The sequence below is a fragment of the Eschrichtius robustus genome, chromosome 16, assembly GCF_028021215.1.
Source record: "Eschrichtius robustus isolate mEscRob2 chromosome 16, mEscRob2.pri, whole genome shotgun sequence".
In the NCBI taxonomy this organism is placed as follows: Eukaryota; Metazoa; Chordata; class Mammalia; order Artiodactyla; family Eschrichtiidae; genus Eschrichtius; species Eschrichtius robustus.
In genome coordinates, this window is record NC_090839.1 from 63,904,019 (window position 1) to 63,929,628 (window position 25,610).

At 46.3% G+C, this 25,610-nt stretch overlaps 2 protein-coding genes across 2 annotated transcripts in view; both read right to left on the bottom strand.

The window, feature by feature from the left end:
- Nucleotides 1–1,968, bottom strand: part of LOC137750418 (uncharacterized) — a 183,452-nt gene extending 181,484 nt beyond the window's left edge. Inside the window, exon 1 of the mRNA XM_068524779.1 lies at nt 1,938–1,968. Within this exon, the coding sequence (XP_068380880.1) occupies nt 1,938–1,968 (31 nt within the window). The remainder of the gene's footprint in view (nt 1–1,937) is intronic.
- Nucleotides 1,969–9,336: 7,368 nt separating this feature from the next.
- Nucleotides 9,337–25,610, bottom strand: part of LITAF (lipopolysaccharide induced TNF factor) — a 29,352-nt gene continuing 13,078 nt past the window's right edge. The window contains exons 2-4 of the mRNA XM_068566049.1: nt 15,509–15,733; nt 12,711–12,867; nt 9,337–9,635 (exon numbers count right to left, since the gene is read on the bottom strand). Coding sequence (XP_068422150.1) covers nt 9,527–9,635; nt 12,711–12,867; nt 15,509–15,728 — 486 coding nt within the window. The 5' untranslated portion in view covers nt 15,729–15,733 and the 3' untranslated portion in view covers nt 9,337–9,526. The remainder of the gene's footprint in view (nt 9,636–12,710; nt 12,868–15,508; nt 15,734–25,610) is intronic.

Here is a 25,610-nt window from a genome sequence, read left to right on the forward strand (position 1 = left end):
AGACTCATCAGGCAGTGAAAGCTAAAGGCCGCCCCCTAAGCAGGTGAAAACATCAGAATGACTTGATAATTTGAGAGGATGAGGTGCCCCTCCCCCAAAATACAATCACTACAAAAGTATCTGGCTACCCTGCGTGCACACTCCCCCTGTAGCTGATACACTGAGCTTGCAGCATTCATTTTGCCACAGTCCCCACCACTCCCTATCATCACACACTAGTCCTGCTTCACTCACAAATGTCACCTGCTGAGCCTTTAGGCAGCTGATTTTGTCATTTCACCTTGTTGAGGCTCCTGAAAGATCCTCTGATCCAGCCTAGAAAACTGAGGCCCTGGGGCTGGAGAGGAGAAGGGGTCACACTTCAAGTGGGGTCACACGACTACAGAGGAGGCAGATTTCGGGTGGGGACCAGGTTGCTTGACTCCTGTCCGGTTGACTTCCTATGACCCCAGGCTTCTCCCCATGTGAATTGTTCAGAATTTATTATCGTGCCTGACACCAAAAGTGACTCTCTGACCTGGCTGTCAGTCTACTCCCAAACAGGTGTGCATTAAAACACGGGGCAAAAACAAAAAATAAAAAAATGAGGGGCATAGGGTCTGAGACATAAAGGCTGGAGCCGTTGGGGGCCAGGACACTTATTAATTTGAACGCTATTGTATTCTCTTTCCCAATTCTGCTTCACTAATTCAGCAAAACCAAGTCCAAGAAAAGTATAGCAAAACCTCAACAGCAATGCTCTAGGAATGCGAACGACCTGGGGATTTTTCACTTCCTGGTTAACAAGGGTGATCTGGAGGTCCTTTTTTTTGGTTTTAACCTTTAGAATCACAGGATGTTTCTTGAGTGAATGGATGAAGGAATAGATGGAGCTCATGAGGGCCTCAGGAGGTGATACTTTCAACCCCCCATTTTTTCAGAAGAGAAGGCCCAGAGAGGCACAGTGACTTGCTCACAGTCACACAGCAAGTTAGAGGTGGAGCCGGTACCCTGTTCTCTTCAGAACTTCCAGATCTGTTGCAGGAAACCCTCAGCCCACTTTCTCCCCCTGGTTAAGGAGAGCTGAGGGGTCACACTGAGCCTGTCTTTGCTGTCGATGACTTTGAAGGGCCGAGAGCTGTACCATCTGGTCTGGGAATGAAGGCGGCTATGGATTAGGACACACAGGAGGGTTGCCCTTTGAAGCTGCCTTACTTGATATAAGCTTTCATTCATTCATTCATGTCTTCATTTGAAATATTCACCGAGCACCTGGCACGTGCCAACACCTGTGCTGGGCACTGTGGCCCCAGCAGGGACTCTGCCTGACTGAGTCCTGCCTTCACGGAACTCACAGCCACAGCTGTCTGTCAGACAACCCAGGGAAAACAATTCTGTTTCACTGAGGAGTGAAATGAGATTTTAATAAATGGGCTTCAAATGTTTACTCATCTCTTGAAAAGGTGAATTTGCAAGGTCTTCTTTTACTCAACAGCTGGATCAGAAGAGGTACCGGGGTCTGAAATTCCCTGAAGCTGAGCTCCGCCTGCTCCACGGGGACCCCTCCACCCTCCTCTCTGCCTGAGCAGCTTCCCCAGGCCCTGCTGCAGCCCAGGCTTCTGCCCCAGGTCTGTTCGCTGAACCACACCATGTCCCCTCACCGCTGAAATCCACTAGCGGCTTCCCATGCAATCTTTCCCAGCTTCATTGACATGTAAGCGACGAATTGCAAACTGCACGTATTTAAGTACGGTATGATCAGTTTTAACATGTGTGTCCAACCAACAAACCACAGCCACTGATCAAGATAGTGAATGAATCCATCACTCCCAAAAGTTTCCTCGCCCCCTTGGTCATCCCTCCCTCAACCAGGCAAACACTGATTAGTTCGTGGTTTCTAGAATTTCATATAAATGGAATCATACACCATGCACCCCTTTTTTTGTCTTGCTTCTTACACTCAGCGTATTTGTTTTGAGACTCGTCCATGTTGTCGCGTGCATCAATAGTTGGTTCCTTTGTATTGTTGAGTAGCCCACTGTCTTTCCCGTTGTGATCTGAAGAAAACCCGGGCCTCTGACTGGCGTTGCACAAGCCTGCACCGTCTGCCCTCTGCTCCCCTCCACAGCCTCAGCTTCTCCTCATTTCTCCACTCACTATGTGCTGACCGTCCTCTATTTTTCTTCATCCCTTAACACACCCAGCTCTGCCTGCCGCAGGGCCTTTGCACTCACTGTCCCCACTTCCTGGAATACTCTGTGTGTGTGTGGCTCCAGCTTGTCGTTCAGGTCTGAACCCAAATACCACCTCCTCCGTGAAGCCTGCCGTGACTACTCTACCTCACCTCCCATCTCTGTGACTGTCCCATTACCTTGTTTTACATACTTCACAGAACTTATCACCACCTGAAATCCACAAGAGCAGGGTGAATGAATGAATGAAACTATAAACAACCCATTTCTGTCATGATGTTTACGTGTAGGTTAAAAACTCCAGTACGATCCCAATAAGACAAAGACGAAATTATCCATCAACTACAGAGTTTGAAGAAACCTCAGAACATCTAGTTAGATGTCCAGACTTGAGCCAAGTAGTGCATTTAATTCCCACTTCGGGAAGCAGTAAATAAAGAGCAGTAACCAGAACCCTCCCCAGACTCAAACCCAGTTCTAGGGCTTTATTCACTCCTACCGCTTGCCGTCTTATACTCCAAAGGCCTGGCTTCATCCCACTGAGGTGATCCCAGAAATTAGACCCTTGTGCCCCCAGGATCCATTTCCTGGGACCCCCCCACCCACCTCCACATTCTCCCTCAGTTGTAGGTTTGATGTTGCCCACCTCATGGCCCACACAAGGGTCAGTCAACCTGGAACATGGGTTCTATTTATCATGTCATTTTATGGAAGTGGAAAGTGAGGCCCAGAGAGGTTAAGAATCTCACCCATAGTCACACAGTGAATAAATGGCTGAGGCAGGACATAAGACCAGGTGTGTGACTTTAGGGTCTGAACCGCTGACCCCAGCCTCCCAAATAAGGGAAGAGCTATTGTTTAGAGTGGACCTAGAGTTCAAGAGGGATCTTGTAAGGCCATTGGCAAATCACCCACTGCAGAGTAGTCTAAAGGAACAGAGGACCCCACAGCCTTACTCTCCAAGCAGCTGACCTGGGGGGACAGCATTTCTCTGTTCTCTGCTAACAAATAGCAGTAATAATAATAATAATTGGAGATAACATCTTCAGTGCTCGCGAGATGCCTTACAAACACGCTCTCAGAACGGAACTCATTCGTATGTAGGGGACTTACTGTACCCTGTTTTCCTGCACTTTTCCCTCCTGGTTTGTAACAGGTTGGAAATGTTAGGTTTTCTTATTTGGTGTCTCTCTCTCCCCTTCTACCATCAATTCCATGAGGGAGAGGATAGTGTTTCCCACTTTACTGCTGTATCCCAAGCTGGGCATACAGGTAAACAAAGGACAAAGAGTTGAACACCTTAGAGGGCCCACTCAGAGGGGCCGAGATGCACCATCCACCCCTCCTCATTTTTCAGGCTCAGTGGGAGCCCCAGAGGATTGAATGGGGTTCAGATCAGCTGAGGAGTCTGGGCAGGACGGCCCGGGGAGCAGGTCTTCCTGCTCCAAATCCAGCTCTGTTGCCACCAGGCTGCTCCAAACAGCTCTCACTGCAGAAGAGGGCAGAATTCTCCAGGGCAGGGCAGTTCCAAATTGTAGCCTGTGCCAGATGTGGCTTTACAATAGGACACATTTCTTTAAGAAGCCATTGGGCAGCTCCTCAAAGAGTTAAACTGAATTACCATGTGACCCAGCATTCCACTTGTATGTATATACCCAAGAGAACTGTAAACATACTCTCACGTAATAACGGGTAAACAAATGTTCACAGCAGCCTTATTCACAATCACCAAAAGGTGGAAATGACTCAAATGGGCCATCCATAGATAAAGGGATAAACAAAATGTGGCATATCCATACAATGGAATATTATTCAGCCACTGAAAGGAATGAAGCCCTGACACATGCTGCACTGTGGATGAACTTCAAAAACATGATGCTCAGTGAAACAAGCCTGACACAAAATGTCACATATTATGATTACGTGTATATGAAATGTCCAGAATAGATAAATCCAAAGAAACAGAAGCAAATTGGTGGCTGCCAGGTGCTGGGGGAGGAGGAATGACTAGTGACTGCTTAATGGGTATGGAGTTTTATGTTGGACTGATGGAAATGTTTTGGAACTCGATACAAGTGATGGTTGCACAACACTGTGAATCCACCAGATGTCACTGAATCATACACTTTAATGTTACATGATGGAGGTTGAGATTGACATATACAGACTACTATATATAAAATAGATAATCAACAAGGACCTACTGTATAGCATAGGGAACTCTACTCAATATTCTGTAATAACCTATATAGGAAAAGAATCTGAAAAAAAATAGATGTATGTATATGTATAACTGAATCACTTTCCTATACAAGTGAAACTAACACAACATTGTAAATCAACTATACTCCAATATAAAATAAAAATTTAAAAAAAATAATGTTACATGAATTTTAGCTTAAAACAAAAAATAAAGAAGCCACCAGAGATGTTGGCAGGGTAGTTCTAGGCCCAGTGATCACTTTTCCCGGGCAGGGCTGTGTCTGGTATACAAGCTATACAAATGCCTTGAATACAGCAGGAGTCAATCAGTGATACATGAAAACCACAGATGTGCCAGACCAGAGGTTCCCAGATGTTGCCCTTGGCACTCACTTTGCACTGTGACCCCCCTGTAACAGAGCAGTCTTCCCAGGACATACTCCTCATGTCCTCCGCCTGCCTCTTGTATATAGAAAAACTTTAGCCAAGGAATAAATTTAATCAGAGAAGCGAGAAAATACAGAAGCAAAGGAAAATAATCAAACAAGACAAAATATTGGGTTGGCCAAGAAGTTCGTTTGGGTTTTTCCATGACATCTTATAGAAAAACCCAAACGAACTTTTTGGCCAACCCAATAATAATAGTTTAGCCATTAAATGAAGTCAAGGACCTTTAGTTTCTCCTCAAGGGCTATCAATAATATTCCGAGCCATATCCTTTGAGCTGTTTTGCAGATACTAAAACCCCCACCAGGTGGAAGAAGTTAACTACATGATGACCAGACTGCAGCCATGACCTAAGCTGCTCCATCTTACACAGTTCTGAGAACTGGCCTCGTAACAAACCGACCCTGGAATTAAAGATGAACTGTACCTAAAACAACCATGATGACGCTGATCAGGCCACCGCATGACTAATTTCAAGGGGCGTGTTGGAGCTGCCTGTGCTGTTCTGCACGTAGCCCCCTCCCCCAACCCCGAAACACCCTTTTAAAAGCTCTTGCCCCCGATTGACAGTGGGGAGTTGGTTCTTTGGGTCATGAGTCCACCTTCTCCCCAGGATTGCCAGATTCCTCAATAAAGCTATCTTTACTTTTACCCAACACTTGTCTCTCAGTATTGGATTCTTGAGCAACGAGCAGCCAAAGCTGAGCCCGGTAACCCCCCCAACACATGTACAACTATATAAACACAGGTTTCACAAACAATACTGCGCTCTCTGATGACACTGATGTTGGACACACGAGCTACATTGATTTTGCCCATTTGGGAAACCAGGTACAACATCACTGAGACACTGCAGTACTAAGAACAGTATAGGTACTTACATGTATGGCACATCCAAAGAGATATTATCTGAATAATAAAGAAATGAGCTACCCAGCCATGAGAAGACATGGAGAACCTTAAATGCATGTTGCTAAGTGAAAGAAGCCAATCTGAAACGGCTATGATTCCTGTGTATATGTTTCCAACTCTGCATGATTCCAACTGTATGACATCCTGGGAAAGGCAAAACTATGGAGCCAGTCATATCAGTGGCTAGGGGCTAGTGGGGAGGGAGGGATGAATAGGCAACACATAGATTTTTAGGGCAGTGAAATTATTCTGTATGATGCTATGATGGTGGATACATGTCATTATACATTAGTCCAAACACACAGAATGAGGCGGTCCAGTGGTTAGGACTCAGGGCTTTCACTGCTGTGGCCCCGGGTTCAATCCCTGATCGTGGAACTAAGATCCCAAAAGCTGAGAGGCATGGCCAAAAAAATAAATAAAAATAAAGAAACACACACACAGAGAAATGTACAACACCAGGAGTAAACCCTAACGCCAACTATGGACTTTGGATGGTGATCATAAGTCAATGCAGGTTCATCAATTGTAACAAATGTAGGGGATGCCGGTGATGGGGAGGCTGTGCACGTGTGGGGACAGGGGATGTATGACAACTCTCTGTACCTTCCGCTCAATTTTGCTATGAACCTAAAACTGCTCTAAAAAATAATTTAAAAGGGGAAAAAAAAGGTATTTCAATGTGTGAACATTTTCCTAATACTGCAGAGAACAGTCACAAAACAGTTAAATGCACTAGACTGTATACTTGGCCATGAACTTTTTTCTTCCTTCTTTTTTTAAATCTTTCCAAGCCTCAGATTCTTGTTTCTTTAAAATTCTTAAGACAAAAAAAAAAAAAAAAAAAAACCTCCGGGTTTCTCTCTTTCATCGCCCTTGCTGGATCTACTTTCAATTCACTGGTGTGCCCATGAAAAACAGACGACTCATTATAAACATCTGAGTCATAAATGCAGGAGATAACTTTAATAGGATCCAAAATGCAAATCAGAATTTTGTAAGTAAAATTCCAACGTCTACACTTACCCCTAAACAGAGATCTTTGAGCTCAAAAATTCAGAGAAGGATTTTAATATCCCAAACAAGAGAGGTTTGTCACTGGGGAGAAAACCGAGGCCAAATTGTGTGTGAGTATATGAAGCCACATTTATGAATAGTTCAGGGCCCAATAGAAGTGTTCTCGGTAGCAACTGGGAAGCCAGTTGTCCCAGAGAAAACATTTTCATGGGTAATGTTGTGGTCAGCCAGGAATCAGTCATGTGCTCAAAGTTGGCTTAAACAGATGCAAAAACTGAATTCTTTTTGATAACAAGACACAAACCAACACTTGTATGTGTACAAGGTCTAGATGGACTAACGGTATATAAGACGTACAGCCATTTCGGGTTTGAAATTGGTAAATATTCTTCTTTGAGGTCCAAGTAGATATAAAATAAAGCTCTCGCATTCACTGAATGTGATTCAGTGTTTGCAACAAACTCCAAAGTCCCCAATAAACAGGGGAAGAACAAAAGAGCCTTTTAATTTGTAAAAATATATGAATAAGCCCGTATTTCAAAGAATAAAATAGAATGTCTGACGAACACTTCATGCTCCAGGCATCTGATGTTATTTTTAAAGTTTCCCAGAATACACATATATGTTACGGTCCTCGAAATAGGGCTCTTGTTTTGAAGACTCTGCATATGTAATTGATAACAGCTTGAGACCATTTATATGCCACCATCTGAGCAAAACTGCTAAATATGCATGGCCTTCAATTTTGTCAAATGCAAGAAAAACACATGCTCAGGATCGGCTGAGTGGCAATTTTTTAAGACCAGAAGTTAGGGTTTAAATGACAAAGTCGCACCAAGGTGGCATGATTTTCCGGCACCTTCCAAAATGAAGCTTTATCACCAGGTAGGAAAAGAGGATGACATTCATATTCCCGGCGAGTTACAATGCCCTCCTTCTAGCATCTCACATCTACCCCGATCAATTAACAAAGCATGTTTTGTTCGGAGCATGAATGAGGACGGCTTTCTTCTGTGCATTTTATTAAAACTTGAAAGCTATGGCTTGCTGCCACTGATGACGCCTATTGGGTTCCAACAGCCTAATGTTCAAATCTGACTCACTAGCTATCCACCCAACTCAACATCGGTCATCTTGACATCGGGGGATATTCAGCAAGTCTGTAGTTTTTATCATGAAGGATTTTCTACTGTGATGGAACAAATAAAGGGTTCTTTGTACCAACGGCTGGAAACACAACATGAGACCTTTCTTCGCACCGTAAGAATTGATGAATAGTTCACAGAGTGAACAAAAGACTTTATTTTTGAAAAGCAGATAACACCAAAGTACTATGTAGTATCCATAGTCATTGCAAAAATAATTACTGGAACTTTCGAAACATCAAATGAATAAGCTGAATCAATGGGTTATGACTATAATTTTGAACCAATATACAGATTTTCGATCAAGACCTAGGCTTGATTTCTACATAATATTATTCACATGCATTCCCTGTGCCTATTTATTATCAAAACAGGGACTCCTGAAAGTCGAGCCCGGCTTTGTCTTGATTTCAAAGATGACACAGCAGCGAACAGAGAACTCTGGCTTGCTGCTTCAGTCCTAGAAATCATGTCTGCAGATGTTATACAACAAATTGATTTCTGAAAAATAAAATCCAGACTTCAGATGCCTTTGAAACAGTCAGGTCCCCACACTTTTCAGCACCATGGTACTCAGATGTGCTCCAACACGCTTTCCTTTGTCTTTCCAAATATCCACCAGGAACCTAAAAGGGGACCCGCTTTAAGAGTTCCATTATGAAGGTCTTTAGGAACAACACTAAACCCAAGTAAAGGCAGTGGATGAAATTATCCCCATTACTTTTTCTGTTAAGGAAAAAAAAAAAAAAAAAGTGAGAGTGCATTGGCAAATGGGAAAATGATACCAGTCATATAGTTACGGAAAACAGTTCTATAAATCCCTCCTTTCAAAATTATGTTCAAAGGTGTTTAAGACCAAAAGGAGGTCACAAAAACGGTTAATACAAACAATTCCTCTACCAAAAAAAAAAAGCCCTTCGTGGAAAGTGGCTGAGGATCTGGTCCAAGGAAGGCAGATCAGTGAAAAGATCCAGCCTTCTATTCCTAGCCTGCATTTATGACCTCATGGCTATGTGTCTGATGGGTGTGAATAACCCCTCCCTGTACTTAAAAACGGATTAAGAAATTAAAGTGAATTTGTGTGCTATTTAAAAGCATGCAGTTACAGAATCTGAGAGCCAAGCCCTTAGACTGTAAGGCAAGATTTTTGTCATCAGAAGTGGAAACAGATGGCTATGACGGTAGGCACTAAAGGTTGGTTCAGCCGTACTGGGGCCAGAACAGTTTCAAAAATAAGGCAATCTGGGGCTTCTCAGTTTGAGACCACCAAGAGAAAGGCCCACTGAGGCAAAAAAAGAAGCTGGCCAGTGGCAAATCACCAGAAGATACTCAGATGGCACAATGCTCACAGTTGGATGGGATGACTTGGGGTCACAGACGGGGAGGCAGGAAACCCTTGAACCAGCACTCAAGGAGAATGTCTTTGCATGTCCTGTGCACGACTCCAAGCAGCAATTTCTGGGGTTTGGAGGTGTGTTATTTTTGCGATATTTTCCCCCCAAAAGAAGACACGAAGGTGGAGACCCTGGAGAGATGAGAGCACCAAAATGGAGCCTTCACCAGGGGCGGGGCTGGGCGAGAGTTGGAAAGGCCTTCCTGCAGCACACGGCTCCCTTCGGGTCTGGCTGAGTCCTACAAACGCTTGTAGGTGCCCAGGAGAGCTTTGCAGTTGGGACAGTAGTGGTCCACATCCTGCAGGGCGTCCACACAGAAAGGGATGAAGCAGCAGCCCGCGATGCACCTAGAAGAAAAAAGGCCACACATGGAGAGGGTTACAGACTGTAGTCGTTTGGACGATAGCCGCCAGAAAGGTATGTCGGAGTCTTAATCCCCGGAACCTATAAACGTGACCTTATTTGGAAAAAGGGTCTTCGCAGATGTAATTAAGGATCCCAAGATGGGATCTTCCTGGATTATGAGGGTGGGCTCCTTAAACTCAAAGACCAGGATCCTGATAAGAAGAGAAAAGGACACACAGAAATACAAAGAGGGACAAAGCCCACGTAAAGACAGAGGCAGAGATTGGAGTGATGCAGCCACAGCCAAAGAACACCCGGACTACCAGAAGCTAGAAGAGACAAGGAAGGATTCTGCCCTTAGAGCCTTCGGAAGGAACATGGCACCTTGATTTTGGACTTCTGGCTTCCAGAATGGGGAGAGAATAAATTCCTATTGTTTTAAGCCACCAGGTTTGTGGTAATTTGTTATGGCAGCCCTGGGGAACTAAGATCCCAACCATTGCCAAGGCTGCTCCCACAGACAGACTGCTCTGGGTGTATTATCGAGTCCTGGGACATTTAGGCATCTTTCAAAGTGTTAGATTGGAATCGGTGAACTTCTTTTGTAAAGGGCCAGAGAGTATGTATTTCAGGCTACATGGGTCTTGTTCTGTCATTGGAGCATGAAAGCAACCACAGATAATCCGTAAACAAAGGGCGTGACGTGTTCCAATAGAACTTAAAATAGGCTGGATTTGGCCCCTGGGCTGTAGTTTGCTGACTCCTGTCTTGGACTGATCACTTTTCCATACAGAGAGCCTGCTTCTCACAGCAACAATCATATAAATTTCCACAAATCACGTCTCTTAACCTACATAATCCATCATCAGCGCACGCAGGCAGGACCTCCATACAGCCTGAGGTGTAAGAAGAAATATATTTGGTCTTTGGTTCCCGGCACAGAGCTCCAAAACCCGTGGAACTTCCTGAGTGACAGGAGTGTCTTCTGTTATTCACAAAGAGCCCCTTTCACTCACACCTGAGTTTATGCTAATGAGGTGACTAGGGTGGGTCCCTAGACAGGCTCGGGATGGGCTGGTCACCAGAAAGACCAAGTGACCAGAGGGCTGGAACTTTCAACCTCAACTACAGACCTCTGGGGTGGAATGGGGGGCTGAGGGCCGGGTTATAGAAACACTTGAACAGCTAATTTGGAGAGATTCTGGGTTGGTGAATCCGGCATTTATGTGCCAGAAGGGTGGTGTACCCCAGCTGCATGGGGACAGAAGCCCCTGCACTCAGGACCCATCTGGATCTCGCCCTGTTACCTCCTCACCTAGCTGTCCATCTGTCTGTCTCCTGTATGATAAACCTGTAAATGTAAGTAAAGTGCCATTCTGAGTTCTGTGAGCCATTCATTCTAGCATATTATCAAACCTGAAGAGGGGATAGCAGGACCCCTGATTGGTCAGAAGTACAGGGGACCTACGACTTGTGACTGGCATCTGAAGTGGGGGGCAGTCTGTGGGACTGAGCCCTTAAGCTGTGGGGTCTGCACCAACTCCAGGTAGTGTCAGAGCTGAACTGAAACACTGGACACCCAGCTGGTGCTGGAGCCTTGGCCAGTGTCAGAAAACACCCCACAGCCTTACAACCAAAGTTTGCCAAAACACATAGTTTAAAAAAAAAAAAAATCAACATTTTACAGGAAGACACTGATTTATGTAAAGCAGAATCAGGAAATATCCTGATGAGAAAACTATCTCATGAATGGAATTTCCTATTGCCTAAGCTTACCTGAGTTCAAATAAGGGCAGCCAGTGCATTTAGAGATCATCCTAACCTCCCGCCTGACAAGTGCGGGCATGGCTGCAAGAGGCAATACACACACAACCACCTACTTTATCCTCAACACCCCCGGAGGTGGGCGTTAGTACACCCCAGTTTACAGATGAGGAAACTGGAGCACAGAGAGGTGAGGTCACTTGCCCAGAGCCACACAGCTGTGAGAGGCAGGATCTGAACACACAGTACTGCATTTAAGGAAGAAAAGGAGGAACGGATAGAAAAAGCTGCCTCAATTTGAAAGCCAGTGGCCAATATTCGATAAAAGTTTCCATTTTTGTCCTTCCCTGATTTCGAAGACAAAAGTTAGTTTTAACAGGAATGTCCAAAGGACGATGAATTTTTATGTAATGTTTTCTGTCTCTTTTCTTCCCCACTGAATGCAAGTCCTCAAGGAAGTTAATTAAGCTCTCAGGGGCCTTGAGCCTCTCTTCAAAATTAGGAAGAGAACGATGATTCCCCCTCCACCTAAGTCACGAGCAGATAATGAGGAAAGAGCCAGGCAAGGGCGTCTGAAAAGAAACACACAAACACGGTTTCCTTCGAGGAAGAAAACGGAGCACTTATGGTTTTCTGAGTGACTTGCATGGCCAGGAATAAGGAGGCTGCCTTTATCTGTTTGGAAAAAAAAAATTAAACGGTGCTTCCTCAACTTTCTCCCAGAACAGAAAGTATTATCTCTTTCAACATAATACCCTTGGTGCAGACATAAATATTTACACACCCTCCTTGTGTAGGCAACAGAAAACTACTGGGGGTCCTAAAAGGATAAGAAGTTTTGAAGAGATGACTATAAAGTATTTTAATGTATAGAATGTTTAAAGCTTCTCTGAGAGTCAAGCAAACATTATTAATTAGGTCATGAAACTCTAGAAGAAAAAGAAATCCCCAAGGGTATCGCTGTACACAGATACAAATGGCTGCTATGCTTGCCCCTACACGCAGAGAGTGGTCTGAGAAGAAAACGATGGAACAGCAGCTTCCAGGAGTGGTCTGAGAAGAAATGATGGGACAGCAGCTTCCAGGGGCTGATATGCTCGAGGGCAGTGGTTCTCAACTGGGCACGATTTCTGGTTATGACAACGGGGGCAGGGGAGCTCCTGGTATCTAGTGGGTAGAGACCAGGGATGTTGCTCAATATCCTACAGGGCACAGGACAGGCCCCCACAACACAGAAGTAGGTGCTGAGGCTGAGAAATCCTACAAGAGAGGAATTCGGGAGAGCCCGGGGTCTGAGTGGACCCCAGACTTACCCCAACAGGCACAGGCTCCCGCAGGAGAGCCAGGTGAGGGCGCCGGCATTATAGGACAGCTGAGTCACGATCATCTTGTTGCAGGAAGGACAACACATCTGGACCGGGCGGTCGAAAAAGGAGATGGGCTGCTGCACGTAGACTGTCTGCACAGCGACTGATGGAAGGAACAGAACAAACCGGCCAATCAGTAAACGAGGAAGACATTCATTAAATGCAAAACAGTAGCGGCAGGATCTCGACAGATATTTGCTCACCCATGTTCAGGAGAGCACTATTCACAAGAGCCCAAAGGTGGAAGCAACCCAGTGTCCATTCATAAATGAATGGATGAACAAAATGTGGTCCATCCATGCAACGGGTTATTATTCAACCTTAAAAAGGAAGGAAAAAAAAATAAAAAAATTAAAAAATAAAAAAAAAAAAAAGGAAGGAAATTCTGACACATCTTATAACATGGATGGACCTTAAGGGCATCAGGCTAAGTGAAACAAGCCAGTCACAAAAAGACAAATACTGTTGATTCCACAGATAGGAGGCACCTAGAGTAGTTGAATTCATAGAGATAAAAAGTAGAATGGTGGGTGCCAGGGGCTGGGAGAGAGGAGCGAAGGGGGAGTTGCCATTTAATGGGTATAGAGTTTGTTTTGTATAATGTAAAAGAGATGGAAGGTGGTGATGATCGCCCAAAGATGTGAACGTACTTAATGCCACTGAACTGTATGCTGAGAAATGCTTAAGGTAATCAATCTTATGTTATGTGTCATTTTACCACACAAAAAAAAACTGGGAAAAAAAAAAACAAAAAACAAAAAAAAAACTGGGGATGGGTGAGGAGGGAGAAAAATGACAAAAAGGAAAGAAGAGAAAACAGTGGCAGATTTCCAGAATTACCAATTGAGGGGCTCTGGAAACCTCCACACACGAGATGGGGGAAAGGACTGTGTGTTTCTGGAGGAGATTTGGCCCAGCTCCACCAGGCTTTCAAACTCAACTGTCTCTGGACTCAAGTGCGGAGCTTATTGAGAATGCAGATTCCCGGGTCCTGCCCTCAAGACTGTCTGATTCGGCAAGTCTGGGGCAGGGTCCCCAAACCGCTTTTTAAGCTCTTGAGTGGTTCTATGAAGGTGGTCTGCAGATGGTCATTTCAGAAACAGTGATGTGATGGGTTTTAGCCTCAATTTTCTTCATCCGTAGATTAGTGGTTGCCAGGGGCTGGGGGATGGAGGGTGACGGGGGTTTCTTTCTGGGGTGATGGAAATGTTCTGGAATTAGTGCTGATGGTTGCACAGCTCTGTGAATATGCTAAAACCACTGAATCGTATACTTTAAAAGAGTGAACTTTATGGTATGGGAATTCTATCTCAATAAAGCTGCTTTTTAAAAAATGGAATAATAAGGGTTGTCGCTAGGATTAAATGGGACAAAGGCAGTAAAGAACCTCACCCCGTGCCTGGTACAGAGTGAATCCTCCATAAACAAGCCTGCATTTCACACGGTCTCTTTAGCAAACTCCAATGCCCAGTAATAAGGCTGGCGTTTACCAAGCCAGGGGATACTGGCCCAGTTCTTTACAAGTCGGGGGAGCATATTGATACACGCAGTGAGTATACGAAATCATGCTAAAAAGAGAAAACTATGTGAAAAACATGCGCGGACATCCACAAGCATCAGAAGAGCACCTCGGGTGATGGAAATCACAAAGCTCTCAGAGCTTAGCACGTTCTTTTGGTTTTCGGCAAAGTTGTTTAAGCTCGTAGTTCTGTCAAAGTGACTTTTTTCTCTTCTTTTTTATGTTATTGAAATGCCATTTCTGTGATCTATGTATTAGGGGACATGAACTGCTACCCAGAGCTAACCAGACAATATTCCCAGAAAGACCTAGAAAGCACCCCCGCCCCCGCCCCCTGCAGAAGAGCCAGCATCAAAGCATAATTTAGCACTTACACGTAAATTTTAATAAGGGTTATTTGGGGTGCAAGAATGAGTTATTTATTGATCAGAGTGTGATCTAAAATAGTCTGAAGTCGTTATCTTGTCCTCTTCCATCTCAAGGAGTCAAAGTCACTTGAGCACAATGACAACAATAGTTCACATTTATCCAATGATTACTCACAGAACCTTATTTAATCTTAACAGCCCCCGGCTGTAGGTACTTGATGGGCCCCATTTTATAGATGGGGAACCCGAGGGACAAGGAGGCTGGTGAACCCAGGCAGTCTGACTCACAGGTCCGCTCTCTGAGCTGCTTGTAATACTGAATCAGCTACATACCTGGGTGCAGATGGGCAGCAGGAAGTACCAAAGGGCAAGGACATGAAGAAGTTGCTGGAAGGCAGGGGAGTCACCTGCACTGATGTTGGGCTGGGGGTGGGTTTCAGCTCACCCATTCCTCACTCACGGCTACATCCTCTCCCTCTCCTACTCCAGCCCTGGCCTCGGGGCAGGGGTTCTCCCGCCAAGCCTCAGCAGGAAGGGCAGGAGCTCCCAAAAGCAAACTCCCATTCCCAAATTTCTCCGGGACGGTTGGTTGTGCCTCTGTGATAAACACCAGAGGCTCAGTTTATGGTGGACGTGGGAAAGTTCATAAACTGTGCTTTATTATGGAAAAGCCAAAAGCCTCACTGACTTGGAACCCAAGACTAGATGTGAAATTTCAGGACAAGGGGGAAAGTTGGACTTACTGGCACTTTGCTTAGACTCTGGGGCACAGTCACTACGGCCACTCTCCTGATTCTCACGGAGTCCCAGGGCGGAGGGCCAAGGAGAGGTAAGGGGGCCCGGGAGGCCGTACGTACTTGCATTGGCATTGGGGACGGGCACTGGCTGGGTGTAGTACGCAGGCGGATTCATGCCCTTCCCATCCGGGCCCGTCATGAGCCCCGTGGCCGGCCCTGGCATGGGTGCTGGAGGTGTGGGGTAGTAACTGTTAACAGAAACTGTCTCTTCATAGGATGGGGGCGCAGTTGGCACCGAGGAAGGTCCAGCAGCCGCCTGGTAGGATCCTGGAGCAGACATTTTACCTAAAGCAAAACCAGAAGACACCAGATCAGAAATTCAATTGACAGGGGCTTCCCTGGTGGCGCAGTGGTTAAGAATCCACCTGCCAATACAGGGGACACGGGTTTGAGCTCTGGTCCGGGAAGATCCCACATGCCGCGGAGCAACTAAGCCTGTGCGCCACAACTACTGAGCCTGCGCTCTAGAGCCCGTGCTCCATGCCTAGAGCCCATGCTCCGCAACAAGAGAAGCCACCGCAATGAGAAGCCTGCGCACCGCGACGAAGAGTAGCCCTGGCTCGCCGCAACTAGAGAAAGCCTGTGTGCAGCAACGAAGACCCAACGCAGCCAAAAATTAATTAATTAATTAATTTAAAAAAAAAATTCAATTGACATCTTCCCATCTCTCTTTTCCACCCTCAATCTTTCTTTTTTTTTTTTAAAAACATCTTTATTGGAGTATAATTGCTTTACAACGTTGTGTTAGTTTCTGCTGTACAACAAAGTGAATCAGCTATACATATACATATATCCCCATATTCCGCCCCCCGCCTTGAGCCTCCCTCCCACCCTCCCTATCCCATCCCTCTAGGTCGTCACAAAGCATCGAGCTGATCTCTCTGTGCTATGCGGCTGCTTCCCACTAGCCATCCATTTTACATTTGGTAATGTATATATGTCAATGCTACTCTCTCACTTAGTCCCAGCTTCCCCTCCCCCTCCTGTGACCTCAAGTCCGTTCTCTATGTCTGCATCTTTATTCCTGCCCTGCCACAAGTTTCATCAGTACTGCTTTTTGGTTCCATATATGTGCATTAGCATCTGGTATTTGTTTTTCTCTTTCTGATTTACTTCACTCTGTATGACAGACTCTAGGTCCATCCACCTCATTACAAATAACTCAGTTTCGTTCCTTTTTATGGCTGAGTAATATTCCATCGTATATATGTGCCACATCTTCTTTACCCATTTATCTGTCGATGGACATTTAGGTTGCTTCCATGTCCTGGCTATTGTAAATAGTGCTGCAATGAACATTGTGGGACATGTATCTTTTTGAATTTCTTTCATTTTCTAACTGACAAAAGACAATCAGGAAATGACCTGTGTCCAGTCTTGTCCAAAAGCCAGAAAGGGAGTTAACATCATCCCTTCCAGATCCAAGAATGAGAACCTTAACAAGAGATTCCCTACATAAAGGTAAAAGGTAGGGGGACATCCCTGGCGGTTCAGTGGTTAAGACCCCACACTTCCACTACAGGTTCAATCCCTGATTGGAGAACTAAGATTCCACATGCCGAGTGGAGTGGCCAAAAGAAAAAAAAAGACTGCCTTGGGTATTGCTCACCCTTTGCATTTCCATTAAAAAAAAAGAAAGAAGGTAGATAATGACAAGAGAAAATTACCCAAATCCCCAGGGCAAACATCAGCCAAATATGAACATAAATTTTTTCACACTTGAAACCATCACCCAACCAAGACCTGTCTTTCATAGCTAGCGTTTTTTCTTTTCTTTTCTTTTTTTTTTAAATTAACCACTGCAGTTTTTACTATCAGTGTTTCAAGTGACGGAAAAGACAACGGCCTTCAAAAGCCAACCACAAACTATGGCAAATACTGAGCAAAACAAGCCAGATGCCAAGAAACCCGCACCGTGTATGCCATGTACCCGAAGTCCAGAAGCAGGCAAAAGGAATCTTGGGGGTGTAAGTTAAGAAAACGGTTACTCTTGGGAGGGGAAGGAGAGTCTGGAAGAGGCTGGTGGGTGAGGGTGTCTAGTCACGTTCTCTTCATCTGGGGGTGGTTACACGGGAAAGCCCACTTTGTGAAAATTCGAGTTGTAAGATTAAGTTATGTGCCCTTTTCTGTATATATGTTATAGTTTTAAAAAAGTAAACACACACAGGGACGCACAAACCAACCAGTTCTCATTTTGAAAAGTGAGAATCAGAGCAGCCAGGCACATATTTCCTTTTGTGAGGGCAAAGAACCGGGTTTTTTTTTCCCTGCAGAACTTATGCCCGCCTAGAATTACATGGCCTGGACCCAGGGTGTGTTCCTGTCTGCGGTCCCATGCTCGGCAGCCCCCGGGCAGCTGGAGAAGGACACAGTGCCGTCCTTTGTCTGCTTCTGTTTTTCCAATGGGGCAGGGCTAACGCTGCATTAGAAGATCCATTCAAACCTGTCTCAGGAGAAACGGGGCACGGAGCTCCGGGGGCAGCGGGCCACGGTCCGGGGGCTTGGCCGGGCCTGTGCTGCTTCCCACGCACCATGCCTCCACTTCTAGATCCCGTGGGAAGCAGAATCGATTCATTCTGCTGCGGGGAGAAGGGGAGAATCCTTCAAGGACGCTCTGCCTTTCAGCCCAGCCCGAAAGAGGAGATTTCTCTGGGGGAAGAGATGAAAGGGCTTTCAAAGTGGAAAGAGAGGCATGGGAAAATGACCATGCATAAAACAAAATCCATAAATAAAGCCAGACAGGTTGGAGCTGGGTTCTAGAAAATTGTGAAAGTCCTATGGAGATGTTTGGACCTCATTCTATAAGCCTGGGGCTGTCCAAGGGAAACTTTCCAGAAGGATGGAAATGGTCTCTATGTGGGCTGTTCAATATGGTCGCCAGCGACCACACCACACTGCCCAACACTTGAAATGCGTCCGAGGAACTGAATTGTTAAGTTATATTTATTTAAATTGAAAATCGAATACAGGGAATTCCCTGACGGTCCAAGTGGTTAGCACCCCGTGCTTTTACCGCTGAGGGCCCGGGTTCAATCCCTGGTTGGGGAACTAAGATCCCACAAAAAAAAAAGAAAGAAAGAAAATCGAATACACAATTCATTTACTGGAACTTTTTTATGTAAGTCTGGGACTCCTTGGGTATGTGAATCTACTTTTTCAACAGCAAATTTAAGGAACTCTGAATCAAGATCAAATGTTTTTGATAAAATTTTAGCATCCGATTTGGGATATGATGTCAATGTAAAATACACCTTGATTTCAAAGCATTTTTAAAATGTTAATGTGAAACACCTCGTTCATAATTTTTTATATCGCCTCTTGTTTGAAATGATAATACTTTAGATAGCCAGAGTTAATATGTTGTTCCAGTTCATTTCACCTGTTTCTTTTTACTTTTTAAAATGTGGCTACTAAACAATTTTAAATTGCCTATGTGGCTCGCTTTCTGGTTCTATGGGACAGGAGCCATGGAAGGTTATAGAGAAAAGGAAAGGTCCAACCCTAGACAGGGTAGATGAAGCAGAAGGTCTGGAAGGGAAACAAGAAGCAAAGCTCGGAAGGCCCCTGTGTGTGGGTGGAAGGCCCAGGGTTGGGGGGAGACTACACACCGGTCTACAGTGGGGGGTTGACCCCAGAACATCTTTGTGAAAACAGGTTCAGGGTTTAAAACAGACCGACTGTGAAAAGTGGTTAAGGTATAGAACTGTGTCAATTTCCTCTGTCCCACAGGAACAGAAACGCAGAGTAGGAGGGAAGACCGGCCACAAACATCAGCCCCAGGATGCCTCTCTACCAGGCTCACCTCCAACACTGGCTGCTGTCCCCTCCCGGCTGGCCCCAGGACCTCCCCACATCCGTGCACTGGGCTGGAGGAGACTTCAGCTGGGGGAAACACGGCCTCGTGCTCCCGGGTAATTTACATCCGTGCAGAACGTCAAGGACTCACTGTCCCTTCCTGTCTCAGGAAAGGCAGACCCAGAGCTGCCTACACGATTTATTATGAAAACTGAGTCATATAAAAAACCCCCCAAGAGCAGAAAGCACCATGTGTCCAGAAAGCCTAAAATAGCACAGTTTGCTGTGGTTGCAAACAGAGTGCTTCGGGAGGGGAAACAGAAGGTCCTGGGGTGCCCCAAATTCTGCAAATAGTTCCGGTCAAACCATTGCCTCTCTCCTCCAAAAGGGAAGAAACTCAGAGATTGTGAATCATGCTGCTGAGAGCGAACACACAGGTGTTAGGAAGCTGGGGGGAGGCGGGGTTCTTGCCAAGACATCTAAAGGAAGGAAGGGCCTGAGCTTCTGGTTCTGGAAATTAATGTCTACCCACCCCTGCCCCTGTTTTAATTGACCATCGTCATCTTTCTTGTGGTCACATCCTATTTTCTGGAACTTCAGGACACTCTCTCTCGGGAACATTGCTTTTGGATCAAACAGCCACATAAACACGGTCATAATTCTGAAAAGAACAAGAGCAACAGTCTAGAATGGTTTAAGGAAAGGAAGGAAGGAAGGAAGGAAGGAAGAAGGAAGGAAGGAAGGGAGGGAGGGAGGGATGGAGGGAGGGAGGGAAGGAAAACACATAACCAGCTGCTTTGAAAGCTTTCTAAATAAATTCCACGGCTTGCCTTCCCCCAGGCCCCAGGCCCCAGGCCAGGAAATGCCACTTCAGTCAATCCCATTTCTCTCCCTCTCTTTTTCCTTTTCTCTCCCCACCCCCATTTCTTTTTAATTTGGTTTCCCCCAGGGGCAGGAGGCCCACCTAGCCAGCCACTAAGCCACCCTTCCAGAAAGGATTTGTTCACCTGGCCTCCACAGCCCCCTCCTCACCCCCACAATGTGAAATTCTTAAGGGCAGACACACATGTGGACACACAGACACACAGACACGCTCCACTGTCAGCGGAGAACCCTGCATCCCTCCAGAGCCGCCGCCGCCTGTGTGCTGAGGCACTAGCACAATTCCATCTAATACTTGTGACCCATTTTTCTGGGACAAACTGGAAACCACAGGAAAGCGTCTTTTAGTTTAACAAAACAGAAAAGCCACAGTTTTGCCACGTAAAAGCACGGCCTTGAGAATCCTTTGGTGGCGCTGGGTGCCTGGGGTGCAGTCTCTGCAGAACCCAGGTTGCCACAGTTACGGGGAGCTTTGTGGGGGGAAATAAAGGAACAAACAAGGGGGTCTCCCTCCTCCCTCCCCAGTTGTTTAACTTTCTTATTAAGCCCCTGAGACTGGCTTTTCTCGACTGTCACTGAAAAGGACACATTGAAGGCGATTCTCCACCCACCTTCCACCTGCCCCCGCAGGAATCGAGAAAATGCTAAGGGCTGGAGATTTCTGTTTCCACCATCTCAGAATGACTCTTTTATTAGCTCCTTCCAAATGCAGAGAGAGGCATTCCAAACCCCTTTTTTTTAAATATGGAAAATGTGACCAGGGCTGACCTCACCAGCATGTGACCCGTGTAGTCCCACGGGGCCCTACACGCAGAAGGGCCCCCCAAGCTCGGTTGAATGCTGCCGCCATCTTGAAATTCCAAACACTTCTCGAACCAGAGGCCCTGCCTTTCCACGCTGCACTGGGGCCAAATGTTAGGTAGCCGAATCGTGACCACTGGTTACAGAAAAGGAAAAGGAGGCATTTCTGATGCATGAAGAGACGCATTCCTGATGCAAGAAGAACAAGGCTGGGCTTCCCTGGTGGCACAGTGGTTAAGAATCCACCTGCCAATGCAGGGGACACGGGTTTGATCCCTGGTCCAGGAAGATCCCACATGCCACGGAGCAACTAAGCCCATGCGCCACAACTACTGAGCCAGCGCTCTAGAGCCCACGAGCCACAACTACTGAAGCCCGTGTGCCGCAACTACAGAAGCCTGTGCGCCTAGAGCCCGTGCTCCGCAACAAGTGAAGCCACCGCAGTGAGAAGCCAGCGCACCGCAACAAAGAGAGTAGCCCCTGCTTGCCGCAACTAGAGAAAGCCCGCATGCGGCAACGAAGACCCAACACAGCCAATCAATCAATCAATCAATCAATCAATCAATCAATAAAAAAGAACCAGGCTTGAACTTGGAAATTGGCCCATGACCAGCTGCATGATCCTGGGCCCCACTCTCTCATCCGTAAATATGCCAATTGGAAGTTTGGGGTCCCTAGCTGAAAACATCCCTTGTTCTAAGACTCAACGATTCGCTGGGTGAAAGATATTCTCTTAAATGGGCAGTGAGGGCTACACGGATATTTATTCCTGGGCAGGCCTAAGGGAATGAGTCTGGGAGTAGCTCATTCACTGAACCCAGTATTAAACAGGATTTCCCAATCTTGTTTTCATTATAGCTGCCTCCCTCCCTCCCCTCCTACCCCTGGCCCCCAAGGAAAAAAATTAAATTATATTTAAATTCAATTAATTAACTTGAATATAATTTAATTTCTACCTAACAAGAAAAATTAAATACTAAGAAATAAGATTTTGTTGGGCAGGGTTGAGTTTTGGAGGGCCACACACCACTGTAATATTTCAGATTTTTTTCACCTCTCCCCTCCCCCAAGAACCAATTTTCATTCCCTTGGATCCCCAGTGAGAACTCACTGTTTGGAAAGAGGTAGTTGGGCCCAGTGAGTTTCGCCAATCACCCACATTTATTCATTGAGTATTTCTAAAATATGACTCCTCCTTTCTTGGTGTCAGAAATGCAATTGTCCGAACTCAGTTTTGAACCTTTTACGGACCAAGTCCTAGGATCCCTTACATCTGCGTGTTCTTTTCCAGGCATGCCCAGCCCTCTCGCAACTTAATCTCGTGAGCCACAAGGAAGGGAGGTGGACAAGGAAGGGGTAGGGTGATCCCCACAAGGAAGGGGTAGGGTGATCAGACGGAGGGACACTCCCTTCTGTTGTACTGGGGCCAAGCAGGGCTGGGCTGGCATCCACTTCCTCCTGCACCCATCACTCCTCTGGGTCTTGAATCTGCTGGGTCCTCCCTCACTCCAGGAGGAAAGTAAAGGTTGCTCAGGGGTTCCAAATAACCAGACTGGTTACGCCTTATTTTGGCATCTCAGAGTCCAGAGGTCCTGGCCTGAGCACAATCTACTACTCATCTCACAACTGCTACTCCGCACCCCATCCCAGATTCACAACTGCATTAAGATGAACCAAACGGGCTCTTACTTTACCACAGCGGGCCTGTAATTCACGCCCTTACATGCATCATCCCATGTCATTCCCACACCACTGAGTCAGGAATTATTGTTGTCATCAACCCGATTTACAAATGAAAAAACTGGGGCCCAGAGAGGTTGAGCGGCTTATCCAAATTTACACAGAGGGAGTGGTTTGAACCCATGCCCCTCAGACTCTGGAGCTCTTTAGACCTCATCAAAATACCTCCCAGGCTGGGAGATCCAGACACAATCAGCAGCTCGTTTTGCACACTTTGACCCCCCCAATGAAACGTGAAAGGAAAATCAATTCTCAGTGGAAGCAACACATTTGAGCCCGAGGCGACAGGTCACCCCCTTTCTCTCTGCCTCCCTAGCACCCGTGAAGATGCATATACACAGACTTTCACACCACACACTCAAGACGAGATTTAAAAAACTACCTGCCCATTATGGACTCCAACTAATTTTGTCACGAGGACTTTGCAGTTCAAAACGATCTACGTCTTTCATGAGAATCAGGCGTCCAGGAGGTCAGTGATCTGCCAAAGGTAGATATCCACAGAGCAGTTCCTGCTCGCCTGGGGGACACAAGCAACGAAGGGGAGATCTCAGAACTTCTGAGATGCCACATTTGCTTCAAGCAGCAGTGGGGGGCTGGGATATCTCTGCCACCTGCTGCAGCTCCCAGGGAAGAAAAGGCAAAGGCCATGCCAACCGAGTCTCAGAGCAGGCTTTTTAATATCGCTGTTGAAAGACAGTAGCAAAAAGCCCTCAAAATCCTGGAGAGAAGCCACGCTGGTGGGCGCAGTGATCTTCGCGCCTTGAGCTGAGATTAATGAATTGATCCTGAAACCTCGAGACACAGGAAGAAACTCCGAGTCACTTTCAGCAGCAGATTTGTTCCTAAAAAAAACGCCTAAACAGTCTTAGAATTCCCGGAAACACCCCGGTGGAGCTGCTATTCCGGGCGCTCACACAAGCTCTGGGAGTCATTGTACTCGGTCTGAGCCTGCACCGGTGTTCACTGGATAACTTGGGGTCCCAGCCTGGCAGCGTTTGCCTGGAATCCTAAATTCAGAGGCAGGGGCCTGACTTCTGGGAAGCCTAGAGATGGCTGGCCGACCAGCTCGATCACTGATACAGCGGTTCCAAAACATTGCTGGGATGAACCTCGAAAACATGATGCTAAGTGAGAGAAGCCAGATGCGAAATCATTGTATGATTCCATCCATTTATACGAAATGCCCAGGATAGGTAAATCCAGAGACAGAAAACCAATTAATGGTGCAGGAGCTGGGGGTGGGGAGGGGAGGGTACTGGGAGGAAACAGGTATGGGGTTTCTTTTTAGGGTGATGAAAATGTTCTGGAACTGGATGGAGGTGATGGTTGCACAACACTATGAATGCACTACTTGCCACTGAACTGTACACTTTCAAACGGTGAATTTTATGTTTGGTGAATGTTACCTTAATAAAAAGAAAAAAGAAAGAAAGAAAAAGGCAGTGCTAGAAATCTTTTATCTATCGTCTCCATATCACAAGCCAAGGCCTGCAATTTGAGCCTCCAAATCCACCACTAGCCTTAGTTCAATGCATTCAGTGGCCTGCTTACCTAAAATTGAGACCATTGGGGTCTTTCTGACACCGGCCAACGTGCCCCCCGACTAAGGTGACCTAAGGTCCTGAGTTGCCTGGGATGGAGGGGGTTCCCAGGACATGCTGGACCCCTAACTCCCCACCCTGCCTCTCACTTCACCTCCCACCACAGTTGCAAATTGATGTGTCTGCAGCCTGGCTTGGATGTCCCCAAACATGCCCCAAGCATGCTCTTTCCTCTTTGCCCCCTATTTCCTTCCTTTCCTATGGGTTTGCAAATTCCTCTCACCCATCACATCCCTGCTTGGCTGTCACCTCCTCCAAGAGGTGATCTCTGGCTTTCCCAGAGGAGAACTAATTCCTCCTGAACCTCTCTCTACACAGTGCAGAAATCAAGGGTGCAGTGTCTGGAGCCAGACAGCCTATGGTCACATCAAAGTTCCCCTGGGCATGACTTTGGTGCCTCAGTTTTCCCATCTGTAAAATGAGCACACTGGCAGCTTCTTCCTCACGTCTTGGGAGGATTAAATGAATCCACTTGCGAAAAGGACCCAGAGCAACAAGAGACACATATGCCCTCAGCACGTGCTAGCTGTCATTAACATATGCTTCTCTGCTGTACTTGTCACAGGGCACCTTTCTCGTCTAAGACGTCTTCCTAACCAGTCTGTGGGCCTTTTAAGGGCAGGGATTGAAATTATTAAAATCTGCATCCCCAGCACCTAGAACCAAGCTCAAAACATCATGGGTGCTTCATAGGGTAACCCACTGTCCCAGTTCGCCCAGGACAGAGGGATTCTCCCGGATACAGGATTTTTGGTGCCTAAATTGGGAAAGTCCCTGGCAAAGACCAAGACAATTTGGTCACCCCGATATTTCCACAAATGTTTGGAGAAAAGGATACCTATGTGTAAAAAGGACACCAAGACCCATCTTGGATGGCATCAAGATTCGGAAGCAGACATAAATGGGAGGGTCTTACCCTAAGAGCTTCAACTTAGAATCTGACAAAAATAAAGGTATTTTTTTATAGGAAGATGTTACTAACAACAGGCCTCGATAACAGATGGCCTCGCAGTTCAGCTCAAGGTAACATGAGGATTTGGCCAAATATGCTCCAGGACTGGAATCACTTAATTGGTCTGGAATCCTTTGTTTCCTCCAGAATTCCTTGGGGAGAATGGTATTTCTCAACAGGGCACCCTGTGATGTCCAGGCAGAAGATCAAGGTGTGGGTGGAGGGACTTCCCTGGTGGTGCAGTGGTTAAGAATCCACCTGCCAATGCAGGGGATACAGATTCGAGCCCTGGTCCAGGAAGATCCCACGTGCCATGGAGCAACTAAGCCCGTGCGCCACAACTACTGAGCCTGCGCTCCAGAGCCTGTGAGCCACAACTACTGAGCCC